The sequence below is a fragment of the Crinia signifera genome, chromosome 4 (assembly GCF_055691185.1).
Source record: "Crinia signifera chromosome 4, ASM5569118v1, whole genome shotgun sequence".
NCBI classification, from domain to species: domain Eukaryota; kingdom Metazoa; phylum Chordata; class Amphibia; order Anura; family Myobatrachidae; genus Crinia; species Crinia signifera.
Window position 1 is genome coordinate 182,220,047 of NC_139220.1, and position 13,484 is coordinate 182,233,530.

Consider the following 13,484-nt stretch of genomic DNA (forward strand, 5'->3'; position numbering starts at 1 on the left):
CTGGGTGGTGGATGCCAGGCTGATGGTGTAAAAATAGTTAGTAAAGTGTAAAAAATAGATATTGCATTTGTAGTAGAACTACAAGGCCCAGAAAGTCTCCCCCGCATGCTGGGACTTGGAGAACCACATGTCCCAGCACCACTGGGATTTGAGACCCGCACAAATCCATTATGAATATATTACACCCTTCACACATCCATAATTACCTATCTTAATCACGTGCAGTAGGTTCGGTCCACTTGTCCATGTAAAATCCATTTGCAGGGTAGAGTTCGGGCCTAAAATCATTCGGTGGTTGCGGACCATCCAATGATTTCTTCAGTGCTTGCAAATGTAAGTCAGTTTCTTCCTGCTCAGGGAACTGGGCGGGTAGCTAACGTCCAGTGACATCAGACGTCTACTCCCAGGAGGCAGGTATCCACCTGCATTCGCATAGGGACACCCAGCGTTTTCCTGGGCGCACCCAGTGTTTTTGTGGGTACGCCCAGAAAATGCAGGGTGTCCGCATGCAAACACCCACTGGCCGCCTATTGCATAGTCTCCTTGCGAGCACCACGTAGACTATGCAAATGTCCAAAGTCACCGCACAGAATCCCTGTGCATGCGCAGAGCTTCAACATCGAATCCCTGTGCGAACGCACGGGTACGTTTGCAAGCTAGAATGACCTCCACAATGTGAAAGATAGATAGATACTTATTTTTAGTTTAATAAAATGCTACATTTCAGTTGATTTCATACATTAACGATCTGAAGTATAGGAACCCAAGTGCCTTTGGTCGCTAGTTTCTACATGTAACTAATGAGAATCAGCAGTGAAATCATAAGGGGTTATCCAGGTCACATCCATTAAACTCATTACTGTCAATTCTTCCTTCAGTATTATGTACTGGGTCACAACTGCAGACCAAAATAGCTATTTGGATGCTCATTAACTGACCTCTAATAGCTTGCTCTTGTCAGTACTCTCTAGGATTGTGTTATATATATTGAAGCCTTGTATGTGGTTATTTTATGTTTACAATATAGAGTCCTGACTTGATCCCTATTAAGAGGTATGAGAGCTGATATGCTACAGTGTTTTTCTAGATGCTGCATGCTAATTCATTTATTAATGTAAAAACACATCCAGTGTCGCCTGAAAAAGAAGTCAGAAAATAAAAATACACTTCTGCTCATAGACCGACCACATATGTGGAATACATCAGTTATATACAGAAACAAATTACCTTCCCTTAATTAAATATTTTACAAGATACTTAAATAACCTGTTTTACACAAGGATAAATGAACACAAACATGATAATTTACCACAAATTACTTTTATTAAGAATTAAAATATAAAAACATGTCTAATTGACAGCTGAATTTAAAGGCTAAAGTCGCAGGTGTGGTGATGCAGTTCACATCATATTGGCCCCACCTACTTTACCAGGGATGAGAATTTCACTTGGCCTTAACTTGGCCCACACTATACATAATGTGTGTCTCCCAGTCATGCTGGGACACACACGCAGCATTTATTACATTCAGGTCAGACATCACTTATATGACTGGCAATGACGGTCAGATGTCTGGCAAGGCCCATAATGGAAGGATAACATTCAACTTTTGTAGGCTGTTGGTGTGTGTTGTATAAAAACAGTTTAGTGTACACACTAAGAGATGGTTGGGAAGACTCGAATGGATCATTAGATAGACAGCAAGTAGGTCGACAAGCATTCGGTTGACATGCAGGAAGGTTGACATGACTGAAGGCCGACATGGAGGAAGGTCGACATGACTGAAGGTCAACATGGGTTAGGTTGACAGGGTCATTAGATCAACACAAGCATTAGGTTGACATGGGGAAGGTCGACAGTCAAAGGTTGACATGGGTTTTTTTCATTTTTTTTTTACCCGAATGTCAACACAGTCAACATGGACACTGAAATGTATCACTGCGCTCGCCATGCTTTGGGCACACTATTTTATTCTCCCACCACACCCTAGTGGATGTAGGGCATGAAATACCACATGTCGGCTCAAAAAACAGTGAGAAAAACTCATGTCAACATTTTGACTGTTGACCTTCCCCATGTCAACATAAGGCTTGTGACAACCTAATGACCCTGTCGACCTAACCCATGTCGACCTAATGCTTGTTGACCTTATGCTTGTCGACCTAGTGACCGTATCCCGAGAAGACATGTCATTGATCGTCTAGTCACGTGTACCCAGCCTAATGCACAAATATTATCTGTGGAGCTATTGAGATACTGTATATAGGTTTATATTTGTCAAACTATAAAGGAAATCTAAGGGCAGAATGGGCAAAGAGTTTCTTAATCTGCTGTCAAATTCTATGTTTCTGCGTTAGCTCCTGTATTACAGTCTCCAGGAGTGCATCGGAATCTAAACTTCTAGCATATATTTTTGACTATAGCAGGCTTCTTGTCAGCCATGTTTTAGTGGATTTTTTTTTGTACCTATCTAAAGTTATTGTGAAATTGCAGTCAATAACATCTGTGATTGTGTCTTCATAACAAGGCTTTGTTCATCCTCCTGGGAACTCTTTATCTCCTTGACTCCCGCTTTCCTGACACTGGGAAGTTAGTCGGCAGCCTGGTGTCTGCAATCGGCCTATTCTCCCTCGCTCCACAGTCTCTGTATGTGCATGGTAAACAGTCTCTAGTCACTTCATAATGACATTCTACCTCACAGTGCACTGTGCCAATTAACCATGTGCCATATATAGGACTATAATAATAGTAACAGCCTTCTAACAAATGGATATAAATTGTTATTTAATGCAAACATTCTATTTTTAATGTAAGTGTTTTTTGTTGTGGAATTTTAATAGTTGAATAAATGTAAAAATGTTCCCCTATATGTCCTGATTCATAAACTGTAAAACGGGATTGGTTTATATATTTATAAACATTTATTTGTAAAATGTCGGCATATTCTATTGCACTATACAATTGCATCATACAAATTTCTGTATGTGCCATCTAACCAAAAAATGAATCATGTCTATGTAGAGCAAAATGTTTGTGTCCAGTGGAATTATTGTGCCCACTTGTTATCTCTTTAGAATTGCTCTTTTTCGGGATCATGAAAAGCTTGCTCAGTTTTGTACTTTATTTTGCTACTAGAGCTCTGTCAATTCATCATGAAATACACCAGCACCCTCTGCTGTTGGAATGATGGTGTGAACCATTATTAAAACCAACTATAATGTTTTTAGGTAGTTTTATTATTTTAACTAGATTTTCGTAAATTTTTGTAATTACAGTAAAAACCCTTTACGAGTACACATGCTCTAAATAAAGTTGTTAGCAGTTCTTTGGTCTGTGTTTAAGCATATTTTATATATACATTTCAAGAATTCTTTCCACTTAAATTGGTTTAGTCTCAGCGCTGAGTAATTTGGGTACATACATTTCAAGGATCCTTTCCACTTAAATTGCTTTAGTCTGAGCTCTGAATGATTTGGGTCACGAAACCAAAAAAGCTTTGAAGTTTGAGGCACTTGTTATTTCCATTGGAGACCAATCCTAATTAGAAACCAGGGAGATAAAGCTGATCACACCACGGGCCTGATTCAGAATTAAGAGCAAAATAAATTAGCAGAAAAAAAGAACGTTTTCCGAAACCTTGGAGCACTGCAGGTGGGGTAGATTTAAAATGTGCATAGAGATTTAAAATTGCCAAGTGGTGTGACCCAGCTTAATCTAACATTTTGTGTAAGAACAAAGCTACCCAGTATGCATTTGCTAAAGTATTGTCCCTGCATGCAAAAAAAACCTCCAAAAAATGTTCAATGTATTGCAACATTGGTTAATCCAGGAGCAAATTGCTCTTTGTTTTTTCTCATTTCTGAATCCCATTATAAGAATTAGTGATTTAAAGTAACAGTAATTAACTTAAACTAACTTAAATTAACTTCAATTATAACTAAATATATAGTTGTTGTTATTATTATAGTTATAATTACCAGAATAGATACAGTACATAGCAGCAAATAGCTCATGTGTATTTGACTGTGATAAATGAGGTTAGGTGCTAATGTCCCCTGTAATGACATGCTGAGGATTGTGTGTTTCAAATAAATTGGATTTAACTGAAAGTTATATATAAGATTCTCACATACATATACTACTGATTAGCACACAACTGAAAGCTGGGATGGTAATGCATACCTCCCAACATGAGGAGGTATGGAGGAGGGACACAATGCTCTGCTCCTGGACTTTCCTCTTAATGTATGATTGCCATCACCTGTTTTAAACAGGTTAATTGATAAGAAAGGTGTTTCTACACAGGTGATGGTAATCCTGAATTAAGAGTCAAGTCCAGAAGAAGAGTATTGTGTCCCTCCTGGAGAGAGTCATGTTGGGAGGTATGGAAATGTGCACCCAGCGACCTCATTGGTGACTGGACCTTCTGCAGCATGGCTTTCGGTAGCGATATCCTCAGTCTTCCTGCATGTATAGATGACAGAGGACATTGATAACAACCCGTGGGAGCGCACATCGATAAAAATATAGTGCGTACACATTAGACAATGTGCATATCATTTGTTTTACTGCCTTTAGGGGGAGATTTACGAAGATGGAAGTTCTATTTCAGATGGTATGTTGCTATGGGCAACCTATCAGATTTTATCTATTATATTATAGAAGGTGCAAAAAAAAAAAAGTACAAAATAAAACTCCTATCTTATTAATTTTACCCCTTAAGGTCCATACACACTGGGCGATTATGCCCAGTATATATGGACATCGATTATTGCGTTCATCGCTGGGGGAAAGCCGCTCAGTGCATACACACTGAGCGGCTTTCCCCCTATCCGTCACCGAAGGAGGGGGGAGGACGGCTTTGCATAGCGCAGTGCTATGCAAAGCCATCCTCAAAGCTGCTCATCTGTTGGTATAACCAGCAGATGAGTGGCTTTCCCTGCCGATGATGTGGGAGCGCGCAGCAGCGCTTATCGCTCATTGCCGGGGCATACACACTGGGCGGCTTTGAGCTGAAAGCCGCTCACACCTACTGTTTTGAGCGACTTTCAGGTCAAAGTCGCCCAGTGTGTATGGGCCTTTAGTGTATGAATGTGTTAGATGAGGTTTGGTATTGAAAACCCTTGATTAGAGTTATGTTTGTTTTAATACACACTGCAGTACATAATTATAGTAAGCTCACCAGTTAAATGTCTACATATGGCACATGTAGACTTTATTTAATCCCCTACAGCAATGGTTCCGAAACTTTTTGAATCACGGCACCTAAAGTATCAGAATATTTTGCACGGCACCCCTAAGCTAAAAGTTGTTTACTAATTTCAGGAAAAATATTAAATAAGTTGTGATTTAAATGTTTTCCTTAGGTCCAGTTATGTGGTGAGAAACATGATTCACTTCTGTTTACCCACATATTCTTAATTGGAAGCCACAAGCACTGATTTAGCCTATTTCATTGGCCATAAATAACTTTAATTGGTTCTAGACCACCAACCTGAGGTACCCCTGCAAGCGCTCCAAGGCACCCCAGGGAGCCTAGGCGCACAGTTTGGGAACCACTGCCCTACAGGTTAAACCAAGGTGTGTGTATTTTAATGCAGGGCAATGATGTAAAGCAGGGGTGGGGAACCTCAGGCCCGGGGGCCGTATGCGGCCCCCGTAGCCAGTCTGAGTGGCCCGCCCACCCGTCCGGCGGCTTTGCCAGGAGTCAAATACATGGGAATTCTTGCGAAAGGTTGGTAGTTCTTGCGAGATTCCTCTTGATCAACAGCAGCCGGAGACTGTCAGTCCTATTCAGCGGCAGCCGCCGGAGCGTCACGGCTGCAGCAGGACAATTTGTAAGAGAAAATTTTACATATGTCCCCCAAAGGATTTTTTCCCCATACAAACGGCCCTTGGTGCAAAAAAGGTTCCTCACCCCTGATGTAAAGGGTGGTTTCAAAAATATGGGGGACCCCTAAAGAATTTCCCTATATTTTTGGAACCAGGACAGGTCCACAAGACTGGTGCTGGTTCTTTAAATGCCCCCCCCCTGTAATTTTAGAACCAATACCTGCTCAAAGATCCCAGGGCTGGTTATTCTTATGAGGAGGGACCCAACGTCATTTATTTTTCAAATTTCTGTGGCAACTAGGCAGAAACACTGGAGCTTAGCAGATTTACCCCTAGGAGTGCAAGAAGAAGCCCCAGTGTTATTCAGCACATGACATGCCTGACCCAGGGACCAGCAAATTAAAACATGTCTAGAAAATAGGAGCAGGCCAGCAATATGAAATTGCTGAGTGAATAGATTGATTGGTTGATAATGATATACAGTACATCCACAGCGCAGCCATGAACATCTGTAGAAGTACTCCCTGCGGAAGATTGTACAATTTATCTTTTTTTACCCTAAAACATAAATCTGTTAAATATATTTTGTGCTTTATCTTATATGTCTTTTATTTTGTTTTTCAGGTTCTACATTGAGAGTATATCTTATCTGAAAGACAATGCTACAATTGAACTCTTCTTCCTAAATGCCAAGTCTTGTATTTATAAGGTAATATATTGTTAGCATACTAAGTAAGCCATAACTGATAAAAAAAAATATCATTGTAAGATTTGGAGCTTATTCTAGCAGAAAGAGTATGAAGTCATGGGCGGTATAACATTAAACACTGACTGGCTTGTTACCATGAACTTTGTTCACCTTTCAACTTGTGTCCACCGCCCACCCAGAGTGCTTGTGAAAAGAATGATCAATAGAGTGTCATCAGAAATGTAGATACAATACACATCATAATTTTAATGAGTTGCAGATTGACCAGAAGGCAGCACATTTTTGTATGGTTGATTCAGTGCTGAGTACATTGTTACCACAATTTTTGTAATTCTGTGAAAATAGTCACAGTACTGCTTACCCTAATGGGTTAAGTATTTCTGTAAAATATATTGCCATTGCATACAATTATAATAATGTTACTCTTCAAATATATTTTTAACATCATCTGATAAAGTCTACTACATATTTTGCACATTAAAGTGTTCAGCATTATTGTTGACTTATGATAAATGCATTTGATTAACATTATTTAGGATGCAAATGTGTGTCAACAGCAGGATGTCTGTTCGCAGCCAGGTCTCACAATTTAGCAAACTACTCACATTTTAAAGAACTGATGAATTCAGATTGTATTATGTTAATATACAGTATACTATAGAATATATATTAGACCTATATTAATAACCATATAAGCATACTAGTAAGCCCGAGCAAAGCAAAAGCTTCGAAAGCTAGTCTGCTACCTTCTGTGTTTGTGCATGTGTGAGAAAGAGATGTACTTTCACTGTCTGACAGCAGATGGCAGTGTTTTGAAGACTCATGGACACTAGACATATTAACATAGAGGTGTGTAGAGGAAGGCAGGCACTCACCAACTTGAAGTAAAAGATAATGTATATTCCATAGTAGTGGACATAATCAGAAAATCGATGTTTTGATCCTCCACAGGGATCTCTTTCAAGATAACTCGAATGTGACACATGGGCCCATAGCACCAGGTAGTGGTGTCGACCTTTTGACCATGTTGACCTAATGCTTGTGTCGACTTAACAGCTGTCGAACTTGTCCCATGTTGACCTAGACCCATGTCAACCTACTGTCGACCATTTTTAGGTCGACCATATGATCCCATTCCGACAAAGAATCAAGTGGGGCCTGCTCGCAAGCTTACAATCTATAGGTGCCTTATTAATGCATTTAATTTAATGAACCACCAGCGGCTGCTATCTTGTTTCCTACTTCAAGAACAAGATTGTGATGTATTCTGCAAGCATTGACTAGCTTGATTCTTTTCCTTCAGCCAGGGGCACCCATAGCAGTAGCGCACGCAGGGGGGGTTTCTGAGTACCCAGAAACCCCCCAGGAGCCTAAGGCGCCTCAGCTAAAAGCTGAGGGTCCCCTCTTTCCATGGGTATAAGAATTGTAAAAATCGGCCCTTAGGAACCGGAGATATCTGACTTCAAAGCAGTGGTCCCCATCCAAGCCTGTTAATTGTTATTCCCAGTCAGATATTTCAGGTTCTCTCTAATTTAGAGTTTTTCTGAGGTTATATTCCAAAAGCTGGGACTCCTTTCCTTTGATGGACACTAGTAGCTTGTCTCTACTGTTCCCAGAACCAGAGATATCAGCCTTCGAGCAGCTGGTTACTGCTCCAGCTCCACACACCTGGAATGTAGTATTATAATCTCGTGGGCAGATTGCTCTGCCTCCTGAACTCTGATCCCCTAGTCCCCAATACCATTTAGTAGGTGGGATTTTCTAGTTTTTAATTCCATTAAAATCTAAGAAATGTATTTCCGTTAACTGGAGATATCGGCAGTCAAGCAAGCTGTCATCCCACCAGAAAATTATGAATAATAAGCCCACTCCACTACACACCCCTCCTCTGCATATTAAACATCTTCTACCACCCTGGAAGTTATGTATCAGGGCCCCTTCATTCAGCCCAATGCCCCCTTCTCCCACTCCATCACTCACCATCTGTGCAGTAAAGGGGTAATTAGTGGAAATTACTGATCCAGGCCCTACATGCAGAGCGGTTGATATAATACCCCCTACCACCCACGGGACATCAAAGCTTCCCCCACCCCTACCGCTGGAGGATCGGTAGGGCCCCCAATACATTGCTTGCCCAGGGGTCTTACACTGCTGTTGACGCCCCTGTATGTATGTATGTATATTATTATACATTTGGTCTATCTATAATACTTTAACTGACCCAGCATATACTGGGTCACCTAAGTGTCCATCTACGTGCTTTGCTTCACCCCTCTGGAAACCCCCTTCTAAAAATCCTGCGTTTGCCACTGCATAGGGAGAGACAGAGAGAACATATGTTGTGGCCCAGCTGGTCAGAGCTGTCAGCTTTGGCTGGTAATACATGTCTGGCCAATGCTACTGATAAATGTAACTATGTTGTCTTTCATAATCTCTAACCCCACATACTTCATGTACTTTAGTCAGCTTTTCATTTTCAACAATCTACAGACGGCATTGACTATGCATTGGTTATGGTAATGGTAATGCATTGACATTATTGGCAACTCTTTTCTTATATAAACATTTCATTGCCTAGGACCTGGTCTTTAAGACAATGGGGCAGATGTATTAAGCATTAACAAGAGATAAATGCAAGGGTGATAAAGAGAGATAAACGCCCAGCCAATCACCTGCTAACTGCCATGTTACAGGCTGTGTTTGAAAAAAGTCAGCTAGGAGCTGATTGGCTGGACGTTTATCTCTCTTTATCACCCTTGCATGTATCTCTTGTTAAGGCTTAATACATCTGCCCCATTGTTGGATTCTAGTCCTCATTCTAGATCTCGTCCTATTTCAGTCTACCTTCTTATAACTGTCAGTTGACTATCCACAGACCTACCTATCGCCTCCAGGTCTGTTGTCATATGTGTCTGTCCGTGTTACTGGATGTATTGTCATCACATTAAACTCAATCTTTGAGTATTCTCACCATTTAACAGAAGATGTTTTCTTCATATCATTCACAGATCTTTATATATCAGTGAATAATGTGAAAATAAACCCTAACCCATAAACCTTGTTTATCAGGTCCCATCCTTGAATCAGATCTGTCCTTTATTCTTCATATCAAGTTGGTATCCAAATCCTGTTACATGGGCTAGTCTGGCTGGACCACTTCAGGGCATCGCTACTTTACACATAGACTCACATAAACATATCATTTTTTTCTATGTATGTCTTTTTTTCTAAGTATTTTTTTTTCTAAGTATTTTTTTTCACAATTTTTACTTTTGACACACCCTTTATCACTATTAGTTGCTTTCACATACCCTACATTCTATGACACTTTACACTCTATTATACTTCACAGCTATATTTTATTTATGTAATGACCCAGGGTGGATTTGCTTGACTCGTTTGGGGGTGCCCTGCACCCCAGGTATGAACCCCATAGTGCTAGGGACCTTCTCTAAAGAGGTGACCTTAACGTGGTGGGCAGGTACATATCTTTGGCCAAATGTATGCTAACAACCTCATAAATTAATTATAAAAGGAATACATGTTAGCAGTAATAATTGCATAGTGCACCTGCAAACCCCCTCTGTTTTGTATATAGCTAAAAATCTCAGCAAGGTAGCACCTTTCATTACAGGGTATGCAGTCTATACTCTTCCTATACTTACATTTAAGAGACATTTCCAGAGTAGGCACCAGTCTCACACAAGATATTGCAAAAATATTAATACATGAGCTCATAATCTCCCACATTGCTGAATGGAATTCTATCCTTAATAGTCTTCACCTAACCAGACTTTCACTTGAGTCAGTGTGTCCCTGAAACACTGCCATCTGCTGGCAGCGAGAGAAACTGCATCTCTTTCACACATACAGAAACACAGAGGCAATCACACATACAGAAACACATAAACTAGCTTCCGAAGCTTTTGCTTTGAGCGGGCTTAGCTAGTTTTGAAATATGTTTCCTGCAAAACATTCTATTAACCAGTCTGCCAGTCCCTTCATTGGTTGTCTGTATTTTGTTGCAGAAAATATATTGCTGTGTAAACAGATTGGTAATAAATAATACTAATACCAACCATAGCTCAAGTGAGCGATTACTGAGTTACAGCTAAGATTCTATAAATATGATAGAGTGGTAAGAGCGGCATTGTTTTCTTCCAGCTAGATGAGACTTTCACAAATAAGAGCATAAGATAGAAATGACTTGACATACCGTACGTATATCTTATTATAGTAGTGCAATATGTGAAATGGCCACTAGATGACAGTGTCTCCACATACAGTATGGTAATAAAAAGATTTTTATACTGAATCTGATAAAAACAAAAATATAATTTAAATCCAGTTATAACTAAAAAAAAAAACTGTAATTAAGATCAGAAGACATTATTATTAGCATTTTATTAGATGGAGCCATTCTCATTGTACCTGTCACCAGCAAATCGCCACGGTGCACTGGGGTTTCTGCTCGCATGCCCCATTCCCGGCAATGCTCGCGCTTCCGCACCACATGCCAACCACCAGATATGGGCAACTGGCGCACCAGCGGGTACAATGAGAATCGCTCCATCCGGTCTTAATTTGTTTGATCAAGTTGCAACATGATTTGGTACTTGTTTCCTAGCATGGCGCCCATCGCATACCATACTTAGTGGTGTGCGATGCGATATTCATTAAATTAACAGGAGTGCTTGTACAATGAATGCAGCCCCATGGTCAACGCCACCCCCACTATCAACGCCAACCCGAAACGTGGCGATCATACGAGCTTGTGAGGGGCGGCGGTACGTGTCCTCTGACCTTTTCATACCCCCACTATCCACGTCGGTGTGGAGTTGGTTTATAGATAGTGTGTAATGTGAAAGATGCGTAATACGAGCCTGAAGCGTGGTGAGCCGCGGAATATATGTAAAGTAATCCGTGTTCCCTCGCTGCGCTCGCCAGGCTTTGGCTCGCCACACTATCTAAACTCCGCACCATCAACTCCACGCCGACGTGGATAGTGGGGGTATGAAAAGGTTAGAGGACGCGTACCGCCGCCCCTCGCAGGCTCGCTTCGCTCGCCACTCTTCGGGTTGCCGGTGATAGTCTGGGTGGCGTTGCCAATGGGGGTGCATTTAACATTGAAAGTACCCATCAGGGTGCTTGTACAATAAAAAATTGCTATATTGCATGAGATGCGATGCGATTGTATAAGATGCACTACGATCCAAATTGTGGGTGCCGTGCTAGGAAACAAGTACCCATGATTTGATTTTAAAAAAGTCAGTCTCAATCTAATTGATCAGAGTTATAAGACCTAGCTAATAAAGCTCTGCCTCTCCCCATTCCTTTCTTAGTACTTCTAATCTCACCACTTTCATCTGCCACATTTTTACCCATCTCTTCCTATCTTCTCTCCATATTAAACAGCCAGCTACTCTTTATGTAAAGGCCGCCCATACACTAATCCGACTTGTTCTAAGAACGTCGGACCAATTTCCCCTTAACCCCTTCCCGACATTTGACGTACATTTACGTCATGGTCGGGAAGCACTTCCCGACACATGGCGTAAATGTACGTCATGGATTTAAACTGTCACCGCGTCTATAGACGCGGTGACAGTTTCAACATGTCTGCTGTCCCTGACAGCAGACATGTCCGTGCATGCCCCGGGGGGGCTGCGATGCCGCCCCCCCGTCGGCGATCGCTGTGATTGGCTGTTCAGTGTGAACAGCCAATTACAGCGTTTTCCTGTGTCACCGGCGAATAACGTTCGCCGGTGACACGGGATCGGAGGTGATTGGTGCTGTAAAGTACAGCACCAATCACCGCGGGGTGTAAGGGTGACACTGGTGTCACCCCACCTCACCCCGCCCGCCCCCAAAGGCCGTGATTGGTTCGTCGGACCGACGGACCAATCACAGCCATGGAGGGGGGTTTAAACTAACGGTGACTGCACTGCAGACGCCATTCCGGTCTGGAATAGCGTGCAGTGCGGTCACCGTGCCACCTGCCGCCATATACTGACCAGAACCTTGCTCCATACTTACCTGATCACTGCTTCATCGCTGCTTGATCACTGCTTGATCTGTGCCTAGTAGTGTGCTGGATGCTTCCTGGATCCTGTTGCTACTTGTGCCTTCCTGTGCTGTGAAATTGTGCTGCTGCAGTGTAATAGCTAGATAGAGAGATAGATAGAGAGAGATAGAGAGATAGAGAGAGATAGAGAGAGATAGAGAGAGATAGAGAGAGAGATAGTGTCAGAGAGTGCTATATTTTGTGCTGCTGCAGTGTGATATAGTTATAGATAGAGAGAGAGAGATAGAGAGAGATAGAGAGAGAGAGATAGATAGAGAGGCCTAGTGACAGAGTGCTATATTTTGTGCTGCTGCAGTGTGATAGTTATAGAGAGATAGAGAGAGATAGAGAGAGAGAGATAGAGAGAGATAGTGACAGATTGTGCTATATATTTTTTATATAACTGACTGCTGCCCCCTCCTTTTGTGCTGATCAGTATAAATTAACTGATCAGCAACTTTTTGGGGGCGCAGGTTTTTTTTTATATATAGATATACCTGTCAGTGCTGCTGCTGTAGTGTCATAGAGTGATAGATAGTGATAGATAGTGATAGATAGTGATAGATAGTGAGAGATAGTGATAGATAGTGAGAGATAGAGAGAGATAGAGAGAGATAGTGACAGAGAGTGATAGAGAGTGTATATTTTGTGTCTGCTACCCCCCCTTTTTGGGGGTGCAGGTTTTTTAGTGTCCTAGAGTGAGAGATAGTGAGAGATAGTGAGAGATAGTGACAGAGAGTGATAGAGAGTGACAGAGAGTGCTAAATTTTGTGTCTGCTGCCCCCGCCTTTTGTGCTGATCACTATATCTGAGGTGATCAGCAACTTTTTTGGGGGTGCAGAGGTTTTTTTTTTTTTTATATATACCTGTCAGTTGCAC

General features: G+C 41.5%; 1 protein-coding gene across 5 annotated transcripts in view; it reads left to right on the plus strand.

Annotated features, from left to right (window-relative positions):
• FRMD4A (FERM domain containing 4A) overlaps nucleotides 1-13,484 on the plus strand; it is a 432,053-nt gene that overhangs the window by 306,373 nt on the left and 112,196 nt on the right. For all 5 annotated transcript variants that reach the window (XM_083183113.1, XM_083183112.1, XM_083183111.1 and 2 more), the window contains exon 5: nucleotides 6,457-6,541. In XM_083183113.1, coding sequence (XP_083039239.1) covers nucleotides 6,457-6,541 — 85 coding nt within the window. The remainder of the gene's footprint in view (nucleotides 1-6,456; nucleotides 6,542-13,484) is intronic.